Source organism: Stomoxys calcitrans, chromosome 3 (assembly GCF_963082655.1).
Source record: "Stomoxys calcitrans chromosome 3, idStoCalc2.1, whole genome shotgun sequence".
In the NCBI taxonomy this organism is placed as follows: Eukaryota; Metazoa; Arthropoda; class Insecta; order Diptera; family Muscidae; genus Stomoxys; species Stomoxys calcitrans.
Window position 1 is genome coordinate 4,910,800 of NC_081554.1, and position 27,593 is coordinate 4,938,392.

At 42.9% G+C, this 27,593-nt stretch overlaps 1 protein-coding gene across 19 annotated transcripts in view; it reads left to right on the top strand.

Annotated features, from left to right (window-relative positions):
- The window catches only part of LOC106081285 (muscle-specific protein 300 kDa), a 315,875-nt gene that overhangs the window by 243,020 nt on the left and 45,262 nt on the right, over positions 1-27,593 (top strand). For 10 of the 19 annotated variants that reach the window (XM_059364509.1, XM_059364503.1, XM_059364504.1 and 7 more), the window contains one exon: positions 1-22,804. This exon is cut by the window's left edge and continues 15,749 nt beyond it. The exons of the other annotated variants lie outside the window; for them this stretch is intronic. In XM_059364509.1, the coding sequence (XP_059220492.1) occupies positions 1-22,804 (22,804 nt within the window). The remainder of the gene's footprint in view (positions 22,805-27,593) is intronic. 19 annotated transcript variants of the gene reach the window in all.

The following is a 27,593-nucleotide window of genomic DNA, read 5'->3' on the forward strand; positions in this document are numbered from 1 at the left end:
TCTAGATGTCGAGAAGGCTGAAACAATTAACTCGACCACAATCACAGCTATTACAACAACCGAAGGCACTCAGAAGGTCATTGAAGAGCCCAAGAAACCTGCTTATGCTGGTTTGCCCATCGATGAATCATCCAACACCTGGATGGATGTCATGGATGAACCTATGGTGTTCTCAGACGATGAGGAAGCTAGCCCGGAGAAACCTAGCGAAGAGACTGTATCCATAATTGCAAAGGAAGAGCCAAAGACTCCAATTGTGCCAACTGAACAAGTAGAAGAGCCCGAAAAACCGCTTGACGTGGAGAAGACTGAAATCACTTCCACAACAATCGTTACAACTGAAGAGACCAAAAAGGTGTTTGAAGAACCCAAGAAACCTGCTTATGCTGGTCTACCCATTGATGAGTCCTCTAACACCTGGATGGATGTCATGGATGAACCCATGGTATTCTCCGATGATGAGGAACCTACTACTGAGAAACCTAAGGTCCCAACTGAACCTTTTATGGTGAGTGAACAAGTTCCTATGGTGCAGGAAGAACCCAAGAAGCCAACTGATGTAGCAACGGATGTAACTGAAGACTCCAAACCCGAAGAACCATTGGGAACACCATTGCAGCCTTTAGATACAGAAGAGACCGCAACTGTTTCTACAACAACAGTAACAACCACCACCACCACCACTGAGTTTGAAAAGACTTTGGAAGAACCTAAGATGCCAACTCCAGTTGTTTCAGAACAGGTAACTGTATCTCAAGTAGAACCCAAGAAACCTGTAGCCGAAGAACCATTCGAGGAATCTAAGAAAGAGCCCAAGATACAAGCTGTCAAGGAGGAGCCAAAGGAACTTCCACTTACCGAAAACCCTACAAAAGAGGTGTCACAAGTTTCAGAGTCAGAGAAGCCATTTGAAACTCCCTTGGAACCTCTTGATGCTGAAAAGACTGAAACGATTTCCACAACTGTAGTAACCACCACCACTACAACTCAAATTGAAGACATTCAAACTGTGGTTGAAGAACCCAAGAAACCAGCCTATGCTGGTTTGCCCATTGACGAGTCTTCGAGCACTTGGATGGATGTCATTGATGAGCCCATGGTTTTCTCGGACGATGAGGAACCTGTAGTGGAAGAACCAAAAGAGCAAACGCCTGTAAAGGAAGAACCCAAGCAACCAGCCAAATTTGAAGAAACCACTCCTGTAAAGGAGGAACTCAAGAAGCCTTTGGAAGAACTTGAAGCACCAGAAGAGGTCATCCAAGAAGTGTCTGAGCTCAAAAAGCCATTTGAAACTCCTTTGGAACCACTGGATAATGAGCGGAGGGAAAACGTTTTAACCACTACCACTGAGACAACCACCATAACGAGTACTCAGGTGACAGAAATGGTTGAAGAACCTAAAGAGCAAATTGAGGAAACCAAGCAGCCTGTGTTTTCGGTTGTTGAAACTGTTTCTGAAACACCAATTGAATTGGTGACAACTACAACAACAACAACCCTTATTGATGAGAGCCTTCGACCAGAAGAACCCAAAGAACCCACTCAAATTGTGGACGTTAATACTACCACTGAGCTGACAAAGACACAAACTGTTTCCATGCACGATACTCTAAGGGAGATTAAAGAATTTGTTCCCCGTAAACGTACCGAAGAAATGCACCCTGTATTTGCTGAGCTCTCCACAGATTTGCCGCAACAGCAATGGACCGATACTCCCGATGAGCCAATAGTCCAACATGATGAAAAGGCCATCATTGATACCTGGTCCAGTGTTTTGGAGGACACTACACCAAATGCTGCCTCTTTGGCCTTGGCATCCAAGCTATCGGCTGATGCTCCCGAATTCACACCCTCCTATCTGCGTCACGCCTATTCCGACCAGACTCACACCTTCTTGGCCAACGAGAAGATTTACAATGAATTCATACCCAGAAACAAACAACCCTCAACACCACGTAGGCAGCAAGAAAAGGCTCAGCCCTCCGCCAAACCCAAAAAACAACAGAAATCTCCCAAACGCGGCGATAAGCTGCCCAAACCAGAGAAGGTAGAAAAGTTCTCAGATGTTTTCGAAACCGTACAACAACAGCAACAGAAGGCCCCCGAAGACTATGAACCTTTGGTGGCCACTGAAGAGGTACCCGAGATAACGAATGTTTGGCAACAGAAACCCAATGGCAAAACCTACGCGGACATTGTGCAAGAATCGCAGCATATCAGCGAAGAGATTATGCCAGCACTAACCCAACCTGTGGAACAGGTGGAAGCCAAGCCAAAACCGCAACCAAAGGAGAAACAAGAAAAGCCAAAGAAAGAAAAGGCAAAGAAGGAGAAAAAAGCCAACAAGCCTGAGAAACCTGGTAAGGAAGAATCCATTGAAGCTCCAGTTGAAACTCCAGTAGAGCCTGAGACCAAACCAGAGACCAGAGAGGAGCAGGAAGCGGAAGTTGTAGAGTTCCTAACCTCAACCACAACAACCACTAGTTCCACAACAACAAAATCTGAATTCTCGTGGGCTTCATTAGTGCAAAAACCCGGCGAATGGATTGATGACACTTTGACCAAGAAGCAAAAACCTGTGCCCGAACCCATTGCAGCAGCTAAGAAGCCAGCTGAGCCATCAAAACCAAAGAAGGAGAAGCCTAAGAAAGACAAATCCAAGAAAGAGACGAAACGCAAACCTCAAGATCAAGAAACTCCCACTCAAACCACTTCAGAAGAAGACGAGCTGTTGGAGGCAACCCAACAGCCTCAAGCTCCAGTCCTTGAACAGCCTCTTGCGGAAGAGCCTAGGACCGAAAATGTGGTGGAACCCCAAACTGAACCGGTGACCGAAGAAAATACCTCCACATGGGCAGCTTTGGTGAAACGTCCTGGAGAATGGATAGATTCGATTGCTTCCAAACCCAAGAAGCCCCAGGAAACCGCTCCAGAACCAGTCAAAGAAGACAAACCCAAAGACAAAAAGTCCAAAACCAATCGCGATCAGTCGAAATCGAAACAGACGGACTCCGATGACAGCGACAAGGCACCTAAAAAGCGCAAGGAAAAGAAGCCCAAACAAGATGTTCCCAAGAATCTGCCAGCTGAGGAGCCTTCCTTGGTGGAGCCTGCAATTGTAGTAGAAGAAGTTGCACCCACCATGCCAGAATCCCAGCCTGAACCTCCTACACAGAGCACTGGCTTCTCTTGGGCTTCTTTGGTTAAGAAACCGGGTGAATGGATTGATGACATTAGCCAACGCAAAAAGTCACCAGTTCGCCAAGCTGAACCTGCAAAGACTCAGCCCGCCAAAAAGCCAGAGAAACCCCAAAAGGCTAAGCCAGAAGGTAAACGTAAACCAGAGAGGCCAGTACGCTTTAGTGATGATGATTATGTTGAGGTGCCACAACCACACATTGAGGCACCTAGACCCCTGGAGACAGAGGAGCTACCACCAGTGGAGCAACCCCAACAGGTCATAGAGGAAACAAATACCATAACATGGGCTAAGATTGCAAGTCAAATCGATCACATGGAAGATGTGCCCAAATCCAAACCGACTAAGGAGTTGAAGCCTATCGAAGAACCCAAGGTTTCCAAGAAGTCCAAGAAGGAAGCGCAAAAGAAAGAAGCCATTGTGGTGCGCACCGAAGAGGTAACAATCGAAAAGCAAAGACCTCGTGTTGAGGAAACCATTACTACAGTGGTGACCAGCAAATCCTCCACATTGCCCTCATGGGCTACCGTTGTAAGCGACGAAACCAAGGAAGATGAACCTAAACCAGACAAGAAATCTCCAACTGAAAAGAAGAAGAAGATTGACACTACCTCATGGACAGCTATGTTTGAGGATTCTGAAGAAGAGGAAGTAGTAGTAGAACAACCAAAGGAACCGTTGCAGCAACCTAAGAAGGTTGAAGAACCTCCATTCACTGCGCCACTTCAACCATTCCCACAAACCGAAGAAAAGGAAGAAGTCACCACAATCACAACCGGGCAGGAAGAGCCTTCAGTTGTCACTCAGACCGAAACACTCGAAGAGACACATCCAGAAAAGACTATACTTGTGGAGGAGGGATTCGTAACTGTGATTGAAGAGCCCAAGAGGCCTGAAGAACCCAACGAAACTACTGTAACTACAACAATCACCCAAAAGTTGGCAGAAGACACAACTCAGGTATCTGAAGTGTTATCCGAAGAATCAAAGCCAATTGCCGAGGAGAAGCCTATCGTCATGCCAGAAGAACCCCAAAAGCCTGCATATGCTGGCTTGCCTGTTGATGACACCACAAATGCCTGGATGGAGGTATTGGAAGAGCCCATGGTCTTCTCTGATGGAGAAACGGAACCCGAAAAGCCTGTGGAAATCAGTGTTACCAAGACAGTTATCACTGAAGTCGTACAGACTAGAGAAGAAGAGCCACTGAAACAACCAGAACCAGTGACAGAAGTTTTTGAAGAGTCAAAACCTGTAACAGATGATTTGACTAAGGTGGAAGAACCAAAGACCTCAGATGAGTCTTCCGTAACCACAGTTAAGACTGAAACTGTCGTCACCACAGTGTTATCCGAGAAGAAGACTATTGCCATCCCCGAAGAACCCAAAAAGCCTGCATATGCTGGTTTGCCTGTTGATGATACCACAAATGCCTGGATGGAGGTATTGGATGAGCCCATGATATTCTCTGATGAAGAAACGGAACCCGAAACGCCTTTCACAACCCCATTGGAGCCTGAAAAACCCACTGTTGGCGAGCCAATTATCAATGAAGTTGTGGAGACGATAGAAGAAACACCAGTAAAACAATCAGAGCCAGTGGCAGAAGTTATTGAAGAGTCCAAACCAGTAGCTGAAGAATTGACTAAGGTGGAAGAGGAACCAAAGACCTCGGACGAATCTTCTGTAACGACTGAAACCACAGTCACCAAAGTTATAGAAATCCTGGAAGATCAAACTCCTTTGACTGAAACCAAACCTGGCGAAGAAGTGGAGCCAACCAAGTTGACAGAAGAACCCCTTAAAGAACCAACGAAATCTGATGAGTCTACCATTACGACAACCATAGTTACCGAAGTCACTCAAACAACTATAACTGAAGGTGCTAGCAAGGCCGCCATTGAAGAGCCAAAGAAGCCAGCTTATGCTGGCTTGCCAGTTGATGATTCCACAAATGCCTGGATGGATGTATTGGATGAACCCATGACCTTCTCCGATGAAGAAACTGAATCAACGGTTACCCCAATTGAAACCAAGACTGTCACTGTTACCAATGAAAAAGAACTCATTCCAAAGGAGCCTGAGAAGAAACCATCCGATGAAGTCAAATTAGTAGAAGAACACTCACCAATTGAACACATCGAGCCTCAGAATCCCGAGCAGCCATCCGAGAAGGCGGCCGAAAAGCCTATGCCGTTGGTTGAAGAACCTAAGAAACCAGCTTATGCTGGTTTGCCTGTCGATGATACGACCAATGCCTGGATGGATGTTTTGGATGAGCCAATGGTATTCTCTGACGAAGAGCCAGAGGAGCCATTCTCTGTTCCTTTGGAACCACTGAAGACCGTGGATGTGACCGAGGAGGTAGTTACAGTAGTCTCCGAGGAATTCATAAAAGAAACCACACCCATAACAGAAGCTACTGAAGATAAGCCAAAAGAATTTGAGCAGCTAACACACTTTAAGCCTGAAGGTGAAAAGGCCATTGCCGAAACTACAGAAACGACCCAAAAGGTATTAGAAGAAACTTCTCAAGAACAGCCTAAGGAGGCAACCGAGGAACCCTTGCCTGTAGTAGAAGAGCAAACTAAGAAGCCGGCGGAGCCCAAGAAGGTCGATGCCACTCCGCTTGTAGAGAAAACAGATAAGTCTTCCATGGTAATTGAGGAACCAAAGAAACCTGTTTACGCTGGTTTGCCTGTTGACGACACATCAAACGCCTGGATGGATGTCCTGGACGAACCCATGGTATTATCTGACGATGAGACAGAACCTGAAAAACCATTCGCCGTTCCTTTGGAACCAATGCAATCCACTGTAACGGAAACCGTAACGGTCATTCAAAATGTTACCTTTGATCAACCTGAAGTTGCAAAGGTTGCCGAGGAAGCTAAAAAACCAGTTTATGCTGGTCTGCCTGTCGATGATACGGCAAATGCCTGGATGGAGGTTCTAGATGAGCCAATGGTATTGTCCGACGATGAAACTGAGCCTAAGACCAACGAAACAGTTCAAACTACCATTGAAACTGTGGTAACTGTAGTCGAGAAGACATCTCAAGACATCACAACCGAAATGCAAGAATCCACTAGGCCTGTGGAGGAGCGCAAAGAACCTGCCACGAAGCCTGTCGATGATGTCAAGCCAGCCACTGAAGAACCCTCCAAGGCACTCCAAGAAACCATGCCAGAGATCAAAGAACTTGAGAAGCCTGTTACAGAAGAAGAATCCTCAACGATGATGGAAGAACCTGTCAAGTTAGTCGAAGAGCCTAAAAAACCTGCATATGCTGGCTTGCCGATAGATGATTCCACAAATGCCTGGATGGAGGTTTTAGATGAGCCCATGGTATTGTCTGATGATGAAACTGAGCCTCAGACTACAGTTGAAACTACCGTTGAAACCGTGGTAACTGTAGTCGAGAAGACAACCCAAGGCATCACGACTTTTGAGGAGCTTAAAGAACCTGCTACGAAGCCATTCGATGATATCGAGCCACTTACCGAAGAACCCTCCAAGGCTCCTGAAGAAACCAAGCCGGAGATCAAAGACCTTGACAAGCATGTCAATGGAGAACCCTCAAAATTGGTTGAAGAACCCACAAAGACGACAATCGAAGAGCCTAAAAAACCTGCATATGCTGGCTTGCCGGTAGATGATTCCACAAATGCCTGGATGGATGTTTTGGATGAGCCAATGATGTTCTCTGATGAAGAGACAGATGCAGAGAAGCCATTCTCTGCACCTTTGGAGCCCCTTCAAACAATTCTCACCGAAAATGTGGTGACGGAAATTTCTACTGCCATTGAAGAGGTATCTACAGTTATCGAAGAACCTAAAGAGCCTGTCAAGTTAACAGAAGAATTCAAGAAACCTGTAGAAACCGAGCCAACCAAAGTTGCTGAGGAAGAACCCCAACAACCATCTTCAGTGTCTGAGGCACCTGTAAGCAAACTCGAAGAGCCTGTCAAGGTACCAGAGGAATCCAAGAAACTTGTAGAAACCGAGCCCACTAAGGTTGCTGAAGAACCAGAAGTCAAGTTGCCGGCTGAAGAAGAACCTGAGAAGCCTGAAACTGAGAAAGTTGTAGAAATTGTCTCTGAATCCAAGGAAATCACTCAGGACCTTACAAAGACAACAACCACTACAACCATCTCTAAGTCCACGACTATCTCTGAAATTGTGGAAACAACACCCCAGAAAGTGATCGAAGTAACTGAGATTACCGAAAAACCAACTGAAGTTGTGAAAACTATTGAAGCGGTAGAAGAAATTAAAACTCCAGCCATTAACACAGCCTTTGATCTACCTCAACTGGATGTCTCTTGGAAACAGGAAACTTCCACAGAGCTGGTCGAGCAAGCCGAAGAGGCCACAGAGGAGCCTTCTATCAAGCCAAGCAAACCTTCGTCTTCTTATGCCGACATACTCAAGCAAACTTTGAGCTTCATTGATGTGGAGAAAAATAACACCCATAAACCAACTACACCCACAGAAGACAAACCTTTGAAGTTGCCACAGACTGAAGATCTGGTGAAGAAAACTGAAGATGTGGTCCAGATAAAGGCAGAGAAACCAAAGAAGGAAAAGAAAGACAAATCGAAATCGAAGGCTAAACCAAAGACAGAAGAAGATCTGCCCGTTGAGCATATTCCCACAAGCCAAGACATTGTGGAACCTCTTAAAGAAACGGTGAAACTTCAGGAGCCTGTTGAGGTGTCCAGTACTGTAGTTGAGACTACCTCTACTACCACCACAACCACAAGTGAAATGTCTTGGTCATCTGTATTACAACAGGCCCAAGAGCCCACTCCAGAAGAGGTGAAGAAGCCCGAAGTTGAAAAGGTTTCTACTAGTAAGCCCGAGACAGATAAGGTCAAACCGGAGGGTAAGAAGAAGCGTGAAAAGAACAAGAAATCCACTAAACCAGTTGAAGTAATCCAAGTATCTGAAGAACCCATATCGGTCCCATCGGAACCTGTTGTCGAAGCTGTGCTCGAGAAGCCAGCAGAAGATAAGGAATTGGTGGAAACGGTTTCGGTTACCACAACTACCACCACCACCACTTTCGAACTGCCAACATCTCAAACTACTCAAATGTCTTGGTCTTCTATAGTGCAACAAGCCCCCGAACCTACAATCGAAGAAGTGTCCCCATCGTCTGACAAGCCTTCTTTGGCTCATCAAACTGAAATGTTCCTGGAGACAGAAAAAGTAAAGACTGAACCCAAGAAGAAGCGTGAGAAGAAAGAAAAACCAGTGCCACGTGAAAATAAACTTGAGGAGCCCCAGCAAGTTCCAGAGCTTGTGCAGGAGCCTGAAGTTCCAGTAGTAGAGCAAATAACAACTGTTTTCACTGATGAAATCAAGACTGTGCCTACCACTGAAATTTTGGAAGAAACTTCCACGGTTATCACCACAACCGTTGATATTCCCACCACACAACCAATGACCATGTCATGGTCCAGCATACTTCAACAAGCGCCAGAACCACAGCCGGAAGAGGTTAAGAAACCCGAGGTCAGAGAAGATAAGAAGAAGCCTACGTTGACACATCAAACCGCCATGTTCCTGGAAACTGAAAAGGTGCACACCGAGCCGACCAAGAAACGTGAACCCAAAGACAAAAAGCGAGGTGCACGTAGAGCTAGTCCCGAGAAACCCAAAGAAGTGGATGCTCCTGAAGTTGTCAAGCCTCTCGAAGAAGAACAACTCCTGCCAAAGGACACCGGAGTTTCTACTTCTGTGATGGAAGTGGTAGAAACACTTCCTACTCAATCCACTACAATTTCTTGGTCTTCGGTACTTCAAAAGGCTCCAGAACCCACAGAGGAGATTCAAAAGGTTGATGTGAAGCCGGAAACTCCTAAACCTTCCGCACTTCAACCAACCAAGGATGTTCATGAAGCTGAAAAGAAGCCCAAGAAGGAAAAGAAGCCTAAGAAACATGCACGCCAGTCAGTCCACCCAGCTGAAGAACCATTCGAGGAAACTCCAGTAACAGTTGAAGAAACTAAACTCGTTATGGAAGAGCCTCAATCATTGGAAGAGTTCAAAGAGCCAGAAACCGAAACTGAATCCTTCAAACCAGTTGAAGGAATCTCTTGGTCTGCCATTGTTAGTCAAACAACTGTGCAAACATTGGAACCGGTGCCATCTCCTGAGGATATTTCAAAACCAAAGGTGACCACCAAACCTCCTTCTTCTGATGCAATCGAAACCAAGACAGAGCTCAAACCTGCCAAGAAAGATAAACCAAAGAAAAAGAAGGATAAGCAGCCTAAGACTTCACCTCAACAAGAAATGCTGCCAGCCGAAGAGCCAGTACAAGAGCCGCTTGTACTCGAGGAGCAGCCTTCAGTAGAACCTGTCCAGCCTGAGGAAGTATCCAAGCCTAGCGGCTTGTCTTGGTCGGAAATTGTGTGTCAAACAGTAACTACCGAAGTAACCGACCAAAAGATAACCTCATCTCCCGAGACTAAGAAGGAAGTTCTGCGCAAAGTACCCTCAATTCCATCGGACACAGAAGCCCAAAAGGATTTGCCCAAGCCTAAGCGACAAAAGCATAAGAAGCAGCTTGCTGAAAAACTGCCTGAACCAGAAACGAAACCCTTGGACACTTTGCCCAAGGATGACAATGATTCGTGGACCATTCGTCAAACTATGGTAACCACTGAAGAAACAACTGTCGGGCACGATACAGCTGAAGAAATTCCTCTGGAACCTGAGCCAGCTCAAGAAAGTGACTTCAATAAGCCATGGTCCATACCTGGCAGTGAAGATGAGTTCGAAACTGTGCCCCAAACATTGGAAACCACACCTGAAACCGTGGAGTTTATCGAGCAGCAAAGGCCCCAAGTAAGAGAGGAACCGAAAGAAATTCCTCAAAGTGTTTATGGCAAATCATGGTCAGATGTTCTTAAAGAAAATCTGGACCAACCATTTGTGGATACCACCAAGAGAGATACTTTCGATGCCAAGAGAAAGACTCAAGAATTCCTACATCAAGAGGTGCAACAGCAACCAAAACCAGCAGAAAGGAAGCCTAAGGAGCATATAACTCAAAAGGTCGTCCACGAAGAAATACAACAACCCACACTCACCACCGAAGTGCCCGGCAAAAACCAAAGAGATAAGAAGTCCAAGAAATCTAAGCATGATACTAAAGTGACTGAAAGGTTGGTTTCCGAAGCACCCGAAACAAAGGTTTCCGAGGAACAGAGTGAAGTGACCACTACAACTACTACTACAACAACTGTCACAAAAGTCACAACTGTAAGTGACTCGGAGAAGGTGCTACCGGAAGCTCTAAACCGTCCTTGGACTCCGGTGGAAGATTTGGAAGAGCCTTGGGCCATTAGTCAGGAAACGGTATCTGTGAGTGAAGATTTGCCCCAGCAATTTGACACTTTGATGGTCACTGACCTCGATGCTGTTGAGAATATTCTCAAACCGTTTGAAGCCACATTGGCTCCTATTGATGAGTTAACACAAACTCCGTCCGACTCGAAGCCAGCTGCAGAAGAGCCTCTTCCAGAGCCAATGCCAGTTGAAGAGATAAATGAACAACCCAAAGAGCCAAAAGATGAAAAGAAATCCAAAAAGCAAAAGAAGAAGTCTCCCAAGGAGAAAGAGTTGCCTGAACAAATTACCGCTCTTAAAGTGTCAGATGAAGTTATCACAACCGCATTCGAAACTATTACAATAGAAACTGCTGAGACTATGGTTGAAACTCCATCTGTTCAACCAGTTCCCAAGTCTTGGTCGGATATGCTTAAGGAAGCAGTTTCAGTACCAGAACCTGAAAAGGCGATTGAAGTGATTTCTTACACTAGAGAAGAATTTAAACCCTCTGCTCCTGAAGAGCCTGCCGCAACTGACACCGAAACTTCTGAGGTAATTGTCGAAACCATCCAAACAGTCGAAGATCCTAAGCCACTGTCAGAAGTCAAAATTGTTGAATCGAAACCTCTTCCCGAAGCCAAGGAAGACAAAAAATCTAAGAAGGATAAGAAGAAGCCTAAGGACAAAAAGAAGGAGGACGCCAAACCCACTGATGAGCCTAAACCATCCAGTGAACGTTTGGAATCCAAGCCTACCGAGGAAGTTATAGAAACCCTTGAGAAACCACAGTCTCCAAAGGACTCAAAAATCATTGAAACGTCTGAAATGGTCATTGAAGTTGTTAAAACTGCCGAGGAACCCATAACTGAAGAAATACAGCCTAGTCAAACACCTGCCAAATCATGGTCCGATATGCTAAAAGAAACTGTTGAGCATGAAATTACCCAGGTAGTCACTAAGACTAAGGACATAAAGAAGACGGTAACCGATTTTATCCAGCAGGAAGCGGCACCTCTAACCCAACCAAAGGAAACGAAAAAGTCCAAGAAAGATAAGAAGAAGGCTACCCAAACTGAAGAACCAAAATCAATCGACCCTGAACCACTACTGGTGGAGGAACCCAAACCTTCTTCTGTAGAATCAACAATAACTGAAACTTCTGAAACCATTTTCGAGGTTATTGAAGAACCCCAGCCCGAAGCGCAACAACCTGCTACAAAATCTTGGTCGGATATGCTCAAAGAAACCGTGGAGCAGACAATTGTGGAACAAGTTACTGAGACAGAAGATACAATGACACAGACCTTCAAGCAAGAACCCTCACCTATACCTGAACCTAAGGAAGAGAAGAAATCTAAGAGAGATAAAAAGAAGAGGGACACCTTGAAGGACGAATCCACTCCAATTGTTACAGAAGAACCAGTCGTAAGTGAAACAATTCCAGTTGAGAACTTAGAGCCTTGGAAAGAAACCTTCACAACAGAAACATCCGAAACGATTGTAGAGGTTGTGGAAGAACCCAAACCGCAAGTCCAACAGCCTGCTATAAAATCTTGGTCGGATATGCTCAAAGAAACCGTTGAGCAGGAAATTGTTCAAGTAGTCACTGAGACTAGAGATATCAAGGAGATGGTGAGCGATTTCATTCAGCAGGAAGCGGCTCCTCTAATCGAACCTAAGGAAACGAAGAAGTCTAAGAAAGACAAGAAGAAGAAACATGAAGAACCTAAACCAGTCGTTCCCGAAACAATTCCGGTAGAGGAACCTAAGCCTTTTGAAGAAACCACCATTACAGAAACTGTGTATGAAGAAGCAAAGCCGCAAGACCAACAACCTGCAACGAAATCTTGGTCGGATATGCTCAAAGAAACCGTAGAGCAAACAGTTGTGGAACAAGTTACTGAAACTAAAGATACAGTGAAACAGTCCATCCAACAAGAACCCACATCTCTACCTGAACCTAAGGAAGAGAAGAAATCAAAGAAAGACAAAAAGAAGAGGGACATCTTGAAGGAAGAATCCAAGCCAATTGCAACAGAAGAAGAAATTCCAAAACCAGTTGTTACTGAACACACACCTGTTGAGGAACCCAAGCCTTCTGAAGAAATCCTCATAACCGAAACTTCTGAGATTATTGTCGATGTTATTGAAGAACCCAAACCTCAAGACCAACAACCTGCAACAAAATCTTGGTCGGATATGCTCAAAGAAACCGTAGAGCAAACAGTTGTGGAACAAGTTACTGAAACTAAAGATACAGTGAAACAGTCCATCCAACAAGAACCCACATCTCTACCTGAACCTAAGGAAGAGAAAAAATCAAAGAAAGACAAAAAGAAGAGGGACATCTTGAAGGAAGAATCCAAGCCAATTGCAACAGAAGAAGAAATTCCAAAACCAGTTGTTACTGAACCCACATTTGTTGAGGAACGCAAGCCTTCTGAAGAAACCTCCACAACAGAAAGTTCTGAAACCATTGTCGGGGTTGTGGAAGAACCCAAACTGCAAGACCAACAACCTGCTACAAAATCTTGGTCGGAAATGCTCAGAGAAACCGTTGAGCAGGAAATTGTTCAAGTAGTCACTGAGACTAGGGATATCAAGGAGACGGTGAGCGATTTCATTCAGCAGGAAGCGGCTCCTCCAACCGAACCTAAGGAACCTAAGAAGTCAAAGAAGGATAAGAAGAAGAAACATGAAGAACCTAAACCAGTCGTTCCTGAAACAATTCCGATAGAGGAACCCAATCCTTCTGAAGAAACCACCACAACAGAAATTTCTGAATCCATTGTCAAGGTTGTGGAAGAACCCAAACTGCAAGACCAACAACCTGCTACAAAATCTTGGTCGGATATGCTCAAAGAAACCGTTGAGCAGGAAATTGTTCAAGTAGTCACTGAGACTAGGGATATCAAGGAGACGGTGAGCGATTTCATTCAGCAGGAAGAGGCTCCTCTAACCGAACCTAAGGAAACGAAGAAGTCAAAGAAAGATAAGAAGAAGCAACACGAAGAACCTAAACCAGTCGTTCCTGAAACAATTCCGATAGAGGAACTCAATCCTTCTGAAGAAACCACTACAACAGAAATTTCTGAATCCATTGTCGAGGTTGTGGAAGAACCCAAACTGCAAGACCAACAACCTGTTACAAAATCTTGGTCGGATACGCTCAAAGAAACCGTTGAGCAGGAAATTGTTCAAGTAGTCACTGAGACTAGGGATATCAAAGAGATGGTGAGCGACTTCATTCAGCAAGAAGCTGCTCCTGTAACCGAACCTAAGGAAATGAAGAAGTCTAAGAAAGATAAGAAAAAGAAACATGAAGAACCTAAACCAGTCGTTCCTGAAACAATTCCGGTAGATGAACCCAAGCCTTCTGAAGAAACCAACATTACAGAAACTGTTATTGAGGAATCTAAGCCGCAAGACACACAACCTGCTACGAAATCTTGGTCGGATATGCTCAAAGAAACCGTGGAGCAAACACTTGTGGAACAAGTTACTGAAACTAAAGATACAGTGAAACAGTCCATCCAGCAAGAACCCATACCTCTACCTGAACCTAAGGAAGAGAAGAAATCCAAGAAAGACAAAAAGAAGAGGGACATCTTGAAGGAAGAATCCAAGCCAATTGTTACAGAAGAAGAAATTCCAAAACCAGTTGGTACTGAACCCACACCTGTTGAGGAACTCAAGCCTTCTGAAGAAGTCATCCTAACCGAAACTTCTGAGACCATTGTTGAGCTTATTGAAGAACCCAAACCTCAAGACCAACAAACTGCTACGAAATCTTGGTCGGATATGCTCAAAGAAACCGTGGAACAGACAGTTGTGGAACAAGTTACCGATACTAAGACCATAAAGGAGACAATAACCGACTTCATTCACCAAGAAGCAACACATCTTACTGAACCGAAACAAGAAAAGAAATCAAAGAAAGATAAAAAGAAGCATACCCAAAAGGAAGAACCTAAACCCTTCGTGGCAGAAGAAACTCCAAAGACTTCTGTGGAAACTTCTGAAACCCAAGTGGAGGTTTGTGAGGTTGTGGAAGAATCCAAACCTCACGATCAACAACCGGCTACAAAATCATGGTCGGATATGTTGAAAGAAACCATTGCGCCAGTAACAGAAGTTGAAAAGCCCAATGAAGTTGCAGTGGTCGATGATAAACCAGAACATGTTGAATCTCAAACTCCTATTGAACAGCCTGAACCTGTGATTGAGCCAACCTTCATAGAAACTTCCGAAATTACCGTTGTGGTTATGCAGCCAGAAGAAAAGCCACATCCTGCTGATGACCAAGTTCCTTCAAAATCCTGGTCTGATAAACTCAAAGAAACTGTTGAACAGAAAATAGTTGAACTAGTAACTGAAACCAAGGACATCAAGGAGAAGGTGACCGAGTTTATTCAAAAAGAAGTGCAACCGCAACCTGAACCTAAAGAAGAGAAAAAATCTAAGAAGGACAAAAAGAAAAGGGAACCGAAACTAGAGCCTGAAACCAAAACTGAACCAGCACCTACTGAGGTGACAACTATAACAGAAACTTCTGAAACCATTGTTGTGGAAAAACCCGCACCTCAAGTAGAGCAAACTGCCACCAAATCTTGGTCGGATATGCTCAAGGAAGCGGTTTCGCAACCAGAGCCTGAGAAACATGTTGAAGTGGAAACAAAACCAGAACTGGAGCAACCTCAAGAAGTGGCTCCGCTGCCTGAAAAGAAATCTCAAAAGAAAAAGAAGGACAAGGATAATCATCCTAAGGTCAGCGAAGTAAATGATACTCCTGAAACGCCAAAGGCAACAGAAGAATTTATTCTAACAGAGACTTCTAAGGTCATGGTAGAACCTATACCTACTCCTTCTTCGAAATCTTGGTCTGATATGCTCAAGGAAACTGTGGAACAAACAATAATTGAACAAGCCACAGAGCCTACAGATGTGCGACAAACCGTTACGGAATTCATAGAACAGGAATCCATGCTAACTCTTCCCAAGGAAGAGAAGAAATCAAAGAAGGATAAGAAGAAAAAGGAGACCAAGAAAGAAGAACCCAACCCAGTTGCCATTGAACCATCAACTTGGGCAGAAGAAGAGAAGCCTACACCTACTGAGACTGTGGTTGAAGAACCAGAAATCCCAGAATTCTCAGTGGAGACTACCACCACCACCGAGACAGTGTCGATGGATCTTTCCCGCCCGGAGGAAACTGTGGTAGAAAAGATAACAGTATCAAAGACCACCACTACCGACATTATTACCGACTTCATACAAAATGAAGCTCAGCTAGTGGAACCTAAACCAGCAGATCGCAAGAAATCCAAACCTGAAAAGAAGAAGGAAGATAGAAAACCATCAACTGAGGTTGCACCTGAACCAATTAAAGAAGTGGCTGTTGAAGAAACTAAAGAGCCTGTGCAACCAGCTCAAACACCTTGGTCTGATTTGCTCAAACAAGATACCACCCAGCAGACGGCAGTGGAAGAAATCGGCCTAGTGATGGTTTCCCAAGTTATTGAGGACCCAATAGTTCCCCAGCTAGAAAAATTGGAGAAAGTTGTCACTGAAATCACAGAAACCACCACCGTCATTCAAGAAATACCAGAGAAAGAAGAGCCGCAAGCACCAGTTGATAAACCGTCCAAGCCTTCCAAGAAAGAGAAAAAAGAGAAGAAACCCAAAGCCAAAAAGGAGGAACCTCTTCCTACTCCTCAGGAGGCTAAACCCGATAGCCCGTCTGCTGCTAAGATTCCCGTTGTTGATAAGGAAGAAACCCATCACCCACCAAGTCTTCAACGTTCATGGTCTTCCGTTCTTAAGGAGAATCTGGCACCTCAACCTCAAGTTGTAAAGCAGGATATCAGACAAATCACCACAGATTTTATACAACAAGAAATGCCACAGCCAGAAACCCATGAGCGGACTATCACCGACACGGTCACAACTGTTATCACCACCAGTGAAGAGCCCATAACTACTGTGGAGACTATCACCACAGAGTACTTTGCTGATCAAGAACCATCAACTGAAGCCACAACTGTCCAATACACTCCCCTGGTGGAAGAGGTAGTTGTAACGGCTGTTGAAGAAGACTCCAAGGATGACACTTGGGTTTATGTTTCTGACGAGGAATACAAATCGTTGCCTTCCTATGAACCTAAGCTGCCAGTGGCTGTTGATGAAACTCCAACCGCCTCTGAGGAAACAGGCGAGAGTGTCATTGTGCCCGAGGAACAGCAAATCGAGAAGAAGAAGAAGGACAAAAAACCAAAGAGGGAAAAGGAAGATAGCAAACAACCCAAGACAACAGTTGAAACTGTTAGTCAACCGCATATTCAAGTTAGTGAGATTGTGGTACCCTTGCCAGTTACTACACCCAGCACAGTACCCTCTGTATGGTCATTGTCGGAAACTTATGCTGAAGTTGTCAGAAAATCTGGCTTAACAGAACCGGGTAAGGTGAGATATTCACCACTGCCCTCCAGAAAAGTGGAAGTTGAAAGACAACATGAAGAGCAAAAGCCAGTGGAAAGAGATGAGGAAACGCTTTTCTCTGAGCCACCCATACAACCAGAATTTGAGTCCACAGAAATGGTATCAGCCATTGAGAGAATTGTAACTGAACTCGAAGACACTCCCAGTTGGGTAGACGAACCAGCTTCGATGACCTGGAGGGAATCTGATACCGAAGTGCAGCCTGCTGCAGAGCAAGAACCCCAAGCTACTCCATGGACAACTACAACTACCGTAATCGAAACTAGTGAACCTAGGGAAACCTCGGAGGTGACAACTACAACCACTATAACAACCAGAGTTTCTCGCAAGGAACAACGTCCCACCATTGAAATCAGTGAAGTTTCAACTGTAGAAGGTGAGGAGAATCAAACTTCCGAGTGGTTGACGGTAAGAACACCATCACGTTCCCGATCTCGCTCAAATCAGTCACGCAAGTCCAAAAAGAAGTCGAAGAAAACAAAACCACAGCCACAAGAAGATCTACCAGTTGCAGTGCCAATGCCAGATGAGCCTCAGACCGAAGTTGTAGTTCAAGAAATTTCGGAACCAGAAACTGTGGAATCAACTGTGACCGTCACCGAGCAAATCATTACTGCCGAAGGGCCTAACACACAAGAAGTGTCTATAAGAGAAACCATAACTGTAGCTACACCCGCACCTGCACCTGTGTCCATACCCTTCCAACCTGGTATGTCATGGGCCGCTATTGCAGCACAAAATGTTCCGCAGCCAGTTCAAAAGATCCGCGTCATCACAGAAACAGAGTCGGTTGGCGAGGTACCCTCCGAAATGGCCCCACAAGTTCCTGAACCAACCAAGACCCTAATCACTGTCAAGTTGGAAGGTGAGAAAAAGGAAAAGAAACCCAAACAAAAATCCAAAAAGAAGACTGAGCCCAGAACTGAATCTCCCGTTCCATTGGTAATGGAAAAAGCCTCCAAGCCTCAGGAACATGAAGAAGTCGAAGAATTTGTTTCACAAACTTCATACTGGTCTGCTACCTTGAAACCCGGCATGGAAGAAGTTGTGCGAGAGGTGCCAGTGGAATCACCCACGGCAACTCCTAAATCCTGGGCAGCAGTCATAAAGACTGAAGAAAAGGTTTTTGAAGAATCTCAACCAATCGTTGAGGAAGAGAAGCTAGAGGATGAACTAGCAAAGGATACAAAATCTCAAACCAAGAAGAAAGAAAAAGTCAAGCCAGTAAAAGAGAAACCAAAAGAAAAGAAAAAAGAAATGCTTCCTGAAGTTGTCAGTCCAGTGGACGATTGGTCTAAGGATATCCCATCTGACGATTGGTCTAAGGACATTCCAACTAAAGATACCACCACTGAAAAGCCTCTGGAGGATACTGATTTTGTTTCACAAACTTCTTATTGGAAAGCCAACTTGAAACCAGAACACATAAAGGTGGCCCCTTCACAAGAGGTGGTTGAAGAAATTCCTGTGCAATCTCCTACTGAAACGCCAAAATCTTGGGCTGCTGTTATCAAAACGGAGGAGTCCGTATTCAAGGAGGAACACAAGCCCAAAACAGAAGATGTGACAGCAACAGTGATTACAGAAACTTCGAGCGTAGTTGTTACAGAGCAAAAAACAGTCTCCGAAGATGAACCAAAGCCCACCGAAGATACTGAAAAGCCCAAAGAGGAAGTTATGGAAGCAACTTCCACCCAGGTTGTTACAGAGACTACAACGACAGAACAATTCCTGGAGTCCGAAAGGCAACCCGAAGGCTTTATTACTCAAACTTCTTATTGGTCGGCAACTTTGAAGCCGGAAAACATCATCGTTCCTGATTCGGCCGAGCAAATAACAGAAATACCAGTTCAATCACCCACAGGAGAACCCAAATCTTGGGCAGCCATTGTAAAGACTGAGGAAAAGGTGTTTGAAGCTCCTCTGGCCGAATTGAAGGAGACTTCAACTGTTGTTGTCGAAACTGTCCTAAAGGAAATAGAATCTCAAGTAACGCCCGAGCTAATGAAGCCTTCGTTAATAGAAGATGTTCCTACAACAGTTGAAGAAACCCCAAAGACAGAGGAACAAGCACCAGTGGAGGAGGACTCCACAGCTTCAACTCCCCTAGTCGTCGATTCCAATGCTTTTGTTACAGAGACGCATTATTGGTCAGCCACTTTGAAACCTGATGCTAAATCAAAGATTCCCGAAAACATTGCGATACCAGATGAGGCAGCCACCATTCCTGAAGTTGCAGTGCAATCGCCTACAAAAACTCCCAAGTCTTGGGCAGCTGTTATTAAGACCGAAGAAAAGGTATTCACAGAACCTCTTGCTGTTATATCTTCAGTAGAAGTTTTAGATGAGCCCAATGTGATGGAAGTGATAGAGGAAATATCGACGGTCTCCTCTGTTGGTGAAGATAAACCTATTGAGGTTGAACCTGAACCTATGCCAGAAGCATCTTCGATCTCCCCTACAGATGCTACAGTCGAACCACAAACCTCTGTCGTAGTTGAAAAGACCACCGCTGAAGTGGAACCGAAATCGGAATCCTTAGTGGTAGAAGAGGAAACCACTACAGTCTCCCGTCTTGATGAAGATAAGCCCAGCGAACCTAAGCCAGCAGAATGTTTGATCTCCCCTACTGATGCTACAGTCGAACCACAAACTACTGTCGTTGTTGAAGAGACCAGCGTGATATCTACTACAGCTGGATTGGAGCCAAAATCCAAATCTTTGGTCGTAGTAGAGGAAACAACCACAATCACCCCTGTTGGTGAAGATGAGCCAAGCGAACCTAAGTCAGAAGCTTCAATCGAACCTCAAACAACTGTGGTAGCTGAAGAACCCCTTGATAACACAGACAAACTCTTCCAAGTTCCAGCGGATAAACCTAAAACTACCACTGTAGCATCATCTACACAAGAGTTCCTGGATTCTGAGAGACAGCAACAGCCACAAGAACCGGAAGGTTTTGTATCGCAAACCTCTTACTGGTCGGCAACCTTGAAGCCAAGCCAAATCATTGTTGCCCCCACAGAAGAATCGACGGAGGAGGTGCCCGTGCAATCACCTACTGAAACACCCAAATCATGGGCTGCCATTATACGCACCGAAGAGAGCGTCTTCGGTGAACCAGAACAAAAGGAGCCACAAACCGAAACTCAACCATCTGAGACTGTATCATGGTCTTCGGTAATTGTGAGTAAAATCACCGATTATCAAGATCCCAAACCCCAGCCCTCGAATGAAGTGGATGACTCGCAAGTCTATTTGACCACCACTGTTATTACCCACAAAGATTTACCGGTGGAAGAACCTAAAGAGGAATCTGCCTCTTACGTTAGCACCACGGTGACCACTCACACTCCACATGTGGGAGAGGATGAGGAAAAAACAGAAGAAGTACCATCGACTACCACCAGCACAACCACTTATGTCTCAACAGTGGTTACCAGCCATACGGAATCCGATGTTATACCCGAATCAGAGTTGTGCACTGTCGTTGATGCCCTGGAAATTCAAAGAATGCAGGAGGATGAACTTAAACATAACCTCTACCGGGAAATCAACGAATATTGGACCAACAAATATGAGACATTTGAAAATGCTTTCAAAGCAAGGCAATGCATCGAGGAAGCTCATCAAGAACCAAAAGAATCAGCAACCATAGAAAGCAGATCAACAAAGCCTGAGGCAGATACACCTACACAGCCTAAAGAATTGCCTGCAGACATTGCCATGCAGCCAAAGGAAACAACTGACATTCCCATACAACCAGAGGAAGTCAAGGAAGTTTCTACTGTGACAACTAGGCAAGAAATTCCTGTAGCTGTGAAAGATGCCTCCAAACCAGCTGAGCTGTTGAAGCACCTGAGCATGGACCTAACATTGCCTTCTCTGAATATTTATGAAAGCCAATGGGTTAGCCAATGGCAGCAAGAGTCCTTGCCTGAAACTTCAACTAAGACTCAGGAGACCCCCCAACAAATAACCGAAGCAGAAACAACCATAGTAACGACATCAACAACTGTAACTACAACAACCTCAGCAACTGAGCAGGTGGACATTGTACCACAATCCCCCTCAACTCAGGTAACGGAAATATCCGAAACTATAACCACAACCATGGAGGAAAATCAGCCGCTTGTTATTGTTTTCCCCAATGATACCCCTAAGCCATCGGCACCTGTCGATGTAATGGAACCATCGGCACCTGTCGATGTTATGGAACCATCGGCTCCTGCCGATGTTATTGAACCATCGGCCCCTGTCGATGTTGTTGAGCCCTCAAAGTTGTTGGTAAATCTTCAACAGGATAATTTCCCCAAATTAGTGACTGACCACTACCAAACCCTCAGACATGAAGGCTCTTTGGTTGAATTAACTGAAACTCAGGAATCTACAGAAGATTCTGTAACACATAAGACTGAAGAACCCAGCAAGACCGCTTACTTCCCTGACTTGACCGAAAAGACTGAGAGTAAGCCTGAGGGCTTGCCCATTAGCATTCCCTCCGAAGAGGCTGTTGAGTCGCCACTTGGAACCAGTGAAATGAAACCAGTGGAGGCTTTGGCTGAATCGGAGAGACCCCAACCAGACGAAGATAAAGCCCAAGACTTGGACAAAAAGACCACAAAGGACCAAGACAAACCTGACAAAGACGATGACGATGACGACGAAGACAACGATGATGACAATGAAGAGGGTGGGGAAAATACTTTTGACATACCCACAATACGCAAACCCAAAGATGATGATGATCATCATGGTAGTGGTCCAGGTAGTGATAGTAGTGGCCCTGCCACCCCCACGCCCGAACATGATAAGAACAAGGGCCGTCCTGGGTCTTGTTCCTCACAGTACATGTCCACAGATTTGCCCGGTGGTATAGGTCATTGGCGGGATCAAAGTTCTTATTTAGCCTTAGAGGAGGAGCAAGTTGGCAAAGTGGAAGAGGTAGAACCTTCTAAAAACATAACTGTAACACAAGAACAACAACTACAACAACCACATACAAAAGCTATTGCTAGCGCTGAAACCACTTCTACTACTACTACTACTAACCCAATTCCCCTCCCTGAAAGTACAACCCTAACCTCTCCCCAGAGTTCCCACACTAGTGAGGGAGCTGAAACCCCTGAACCCAATGTCAGCCTTGTAAGTAAACTAACCCCCCTAGCTAAGGCTACTACCACCACCATACTAAATGCGGCGGCTCAGGCTACAACAAAGGCAGCGCTGCAAACGGCAGCAGCAGCCACAGCAGCAAAGACACTGGTGCCCACCATGATGGCAGCAGCACTAGCACCAGCAGTAGTAGGTGCAATAACAGCAACAACAACATCAACACCAACAGCAGCAACACCTTCCGAAGCAGACCATACAACTACAGGGTCTGAGGTAGAAGTCAAGCGCGAAGTACCTTCAGAGGCAGCCCCAATGACTGTCAGCAGCCAGAGAGAGACTCACGAGTCTCCTGTAACACCAAAGGAGGTTGCTACAACGGTAACCACAACCACAGCAACCGAGGAAGTTATGTTGGCAACACCATCCGAGCCCAAACAAGTGGCATTAACGACACCTACAACAACAGCAACACCCTATGCCAGCACACAAACCACTACCACCACCACAACAGTCACCGATGAGGTCTACAATCCTTTGATTGTCAGCGATCCCAGTAATGTTATCAGACGCACCACCACCACCACTACCACCACGGTGACAGGCGGCAGCCAGTCCTTCCCACACCAACAACAACAGCAACAGGCGAAGGTGATAATAACGTTGAGCATACGTACTCTGCTAATTTGTATAATAACCGCTTTTATATGTGGTTTTGGTCTATGTTTATGGCTTTTAAATGGTTTCAATTGGTGTGATGATCGATGAACGAATGAAAGAATGCTCGCTGCTCGCTCGCTCGCTCCTACTGCTAGAACTTCTTTCACCTTCTTGATAGGCAGGTCTATGACATGACCACGCCAAGACTAAAGAAGGCATCAATACACACCAATCATCACCATCTTGTAACTTACTTACCAACCTACCCACTACTACACTCACACAAAAATGACCGTAGTTTTAGTAGTTTGTTAACGAAGAAAGCAAACGTAAAAAGTTTTTCCTTAAAAACAAAAAAAATTAACTTTCGAAACGAATCATGCATTAACTTCTATAACAAAATCTTAAACTTTTTATTGAATGTGCTATGCTTTTTGATTTTGAATGTCTTCCTTTAGAAGCAAAGCAAGAAAAACAACAAATATTTGTTTATTAATTTTTATTTTTATTATTTACAAAAAAAAAAATGAAAACATTTTTCTGGATTTATACTTTTAAAAAGAAAATCTCTCCAAAATTTTTTAAATCTAAATATTTCCAGTAACATGTTTTCATTTATTTCTTTTAATAATGTAGTCCTATGCTATACCCTATGGCCATTGAACAGCATTTCAAATGTTTTTGTCGTCCTTAAATGTTGTCCTTATCATATTATTATATGAGTTTTGCACTAATTTCTTACAATTCTTACAATTTCTTATATAATTTGTTTTTTTTATATTGGTTGTATTGTTATTGTTTTTTAATAATCTTTTTTTATTGCTTTTAAGTTTTTTTCTTAGTTATGATTTTATTTAAATTTGATTTTTTTCTTTTTGGATTTTGGTTTAATACAATTAACCCCTACCTACCCTACCCTACCTTGAGTATATACATTTAGAGTGGCAATGATGAAACCTCTTATTTAGTGTCCTTATTGTAACTCTAATCATAGTTAGCTTGTATTTGATAATAATTATTAATAAAAAACAACAACAAAACTAACAACAAAAAAGTTTAACACAACAACAAAAATTCGTAAGCATGTTTACTTAATCCATTACCCCCTCTCCCGCCTAAGTTATAGCTAATTTTCAGAAATATCATAAAAGGTGGTGTTTTATAGATACACAAAAATTATAGGCAAACTGAAAAAAAGCAAAACAAAACAAAACAAATCATTGATGTTTGTCCCCACAAGACAGATCTCTTGCATTTAAAACCCCAACACTTGAAATACCAACAAAAACACTGGCAACACTCATCACTCTCCCAAAAAAAAAAAAAAACACACACACACACACACACCCACAGCACTCACTTATTATGCACCTCTACCAACAACACACCCAATAATCGAATGTGAAAATCACAAATCCCCTTAGAGGCATTCACTGAAAAATTATGACAAAATCCCTGCTAGGTTCATGAACTCTTAAATATTTTCTGCAGGCTGAAATGACAAATATTGCAACTAACATTTGTCGCCATTACACATATACAGAAAATTTCGTCAAATTTCTCGATTTTTTTTTGTTAAATTCTTGTAAAGATTTATTTGTGCGCCAACTTCTGACTTTGTTCCTACTCAGTGTTACAGACAAAACGTTTCAAAATTCCTCCACTGTTGGCCATTTTAAAAATAGCCCAAAATGGCAAAAAATATTCTTTACTCTTATTTTCCTTTTTGTTTGTGCTGTGGCAAAACTATAAAAATATATGCAACATCATTTCTGCATTTTAGTGCATTGCCAATAGAAGGATAGGCCTGTTCAGTTTGTGACCATAGCCCAAGAAATTTGGCAAAGATCTTTGTCTTTTTTTCATTTCTAAAAATTCAAAGTGATATTTTTCTGTGACAAGATTTCCTGGATTTTTTAAAATAAAAGTGAGTTTATTTTTTTTTTATTCAAACAAAAGAAATGTGTTGCTCCAGTTCAAAGTGTTGTATTTGATATTAATGATATGGGGATTTGGATCTCTCTCGTAACTGTATATGAAAATGCCAAGAAATTTTGAATAAGAAGTTGAATTCGTAACTCTTTAAAATATGAAGAAAATGTTGCGATTTGAGAACGACAATGAAAATCAAAAGAATTCCAAGCAATGAATGGAAGAACATCAAAGAATGTTTATTTATTTATTTATTTATTTTTTTTTTTTGATAACAAGTTAGTTCTGGAAATTCAGTATGCATCCTTACATGTTGCCAATATTGGCATTGAGCGATATTGACACATGAAAGGTTCCTAGGTTAGGTAAGATTTTAGTGGCAGTCTGCAATCAGACTCATTTAGAAATTCTCGTCCATTGTGAAAGATCAAGCACAAAATGTGCTTGAGAATTCACCCTTACATGTTGTCAATATTGATATTTACCGATATTGACCGTGGCTAAAGAAGATTGACACATATAGGGTTAAACACAAAATGTGCTTAAATTAACAAAATGTTCTCAAACTTAAAAAAATACAAATGTGGCAAAATTTACAATGCATAATTATGCTTACAAAACACAATTAAGCTCCAACCTACAAAAGGTGCTAAACTTACAAAGCACAAATGTGCTCAAACCTAGGGCTTAAATTGCAAGTTAAAAAAGGAACTTAATTTTAAGTATATTCTAAAACTATGCTCTGCCAAGTATCCCGCGTTCCGATATTGTCAATAACGAAAGCCGGTGTTGTGAATAATGGGCATGTCATTTCAATTCCATTTTACACTCATAGAGAATGTATTGTCAATAATGGGACCAGGCGTTGTCAAAAATGACAACCTGGTGTTCAAATCTATAATGGTGTTCAAATCTATAAAGCACACGAGTGCTGAAGATAAAAAACAAAGTTCTCATAAAAATTCTGTTGTCAATAATGACACCACCCGGCGTTATCAACAATGGCTATATACTTGGGCAAATGTAAATTACCACACAATATGTTATAAAATCAAACGCACAACGGTGCTCAAATCTTTCTGGTACAAAGGTTCGCGAATCTAGACCTGGTAGTTCAGTTTAGAAATTGCATTGCCAATAGTGAAACCCAGCGTTGTCAATTATAACCATGTGTGCAAAAGATAATTGACCCATGAGAGGTAATCAAAACGAGCACAAATTGGAATTTCATGTAAGAAAATGTTTGATCAGTAATACAACCCGACATTGTCAATAATGACCACTTGGGCAAAAGATAAATGGCACCCGAAGAGTATTCAAAATAGGAACACAAGCTGCTCAAACCTGCAATTGATTGTGATATCTAACCTCTGGTGGAGAGAAACCAAAAGCAGAGCAGAGTTTTAGTATACACTTAAAATTATGTTCCCTTTTTTTCTGATTGATATTCCTCTGTCAGAGGATCACAGGGAAAAAATCCTGTCATGTTTTTGAAAACTAATTGCTTCGAGTAAAGCTTAGTGATACGAAGATGATATTTTATGGTGAAATGCGAACGAGAAATTTAAGAGACGAATGTATTTGGCAGTAAAATAATAGTAATTATACCCTTTACCATAGGAAAGGGGATACTCCAACATCGTCATTCTGTTTGTAAGATCTTGAAGTCAATGATAGGGAGATAGGACGTCCTATCCTTTTAACATATCGATTCTAAATTTTAAGCAAATTCTTGATGTAGTCCGCAAAGCATATTTGGATGAGCCATATCAGGCCACGATATCCAGATTTCTCTTCTTTGTCCGCTAAAGGTCCTCGAATTCTGGCTGGAATATCAGGACAAATTTTCTGCAATGGACCCCTTCACTAATGTTTGTGACATTTCTGAGGGATTTGTTCATAAAAAACGTCTCTACTTTTCGTTCAGCAGCTGCAAAAAACGAGATCCTTATCATTTAGCACTGCGGCACGCCGTTCGGACTCAGCTATAAAAATGAGGCCCTTTATCATTGAGCTTAAAATTGAATTGAACAGCACTCATTGATACTAGTATGTGAGAAGTTTGCTCCTGTTCTTTAATGGAATTTTAATGGATAAATTTGCATTACTATGGCTGCCAAGGTTCATGCCAACTATGGTCGGATTTGTTTTTATAAAATATCCTTTCGTTACTATGATACCCAATTGTGTAACTGGTTCTGTCAGATACAGCCAATGTTATTTAATCTATAAATCATTCTCCTCGTAGTCTATTCTCGAATCGCAATATATTCAAAAATTTCCTCATATTTCCTTGAACAACTAATATTCGGACTAATGCGGCATTTTCATATACAGTCGATAAGATTTTTGGATGAACAAATTTTTTTTATTTAATTTTTTAATAAATCAATTTATTAAAATAAAAATTTATAAAAGCTACGGTATTCCAGAATTCTCAGAGTCATATTATTATGACTTCAAGCTTATTTTGTTTCGATATAGGATTTTAGTATTTCCTCTTGCATTTATTTTTCACTCTCAAAAATGAATGAAAACCCTAACCGCTTTGGAAATACAGATCTTAACGGAAACTTTGAATGTTTAAAGCTCTAAAATTGCTCTGAAAGATTAAAAGTTAAATTCAATACTGTCTCAGCTCTGATTTACATGTTTACCAATAAAATTTTTTTTTGTCTCACCTTTCAGTTCAATTTAAATATCAATCAATATTTAATAGAGAATAGGCAATTCTTCAATACCAAGACTAAAACTTTAGGCTAAATTCTTACGGAACTGTTCAACTGGGGTTTGTTTTAAAATTCCCAAAATCTCTTCTAACGCCAGAAATACATATTTCTCGAATTTG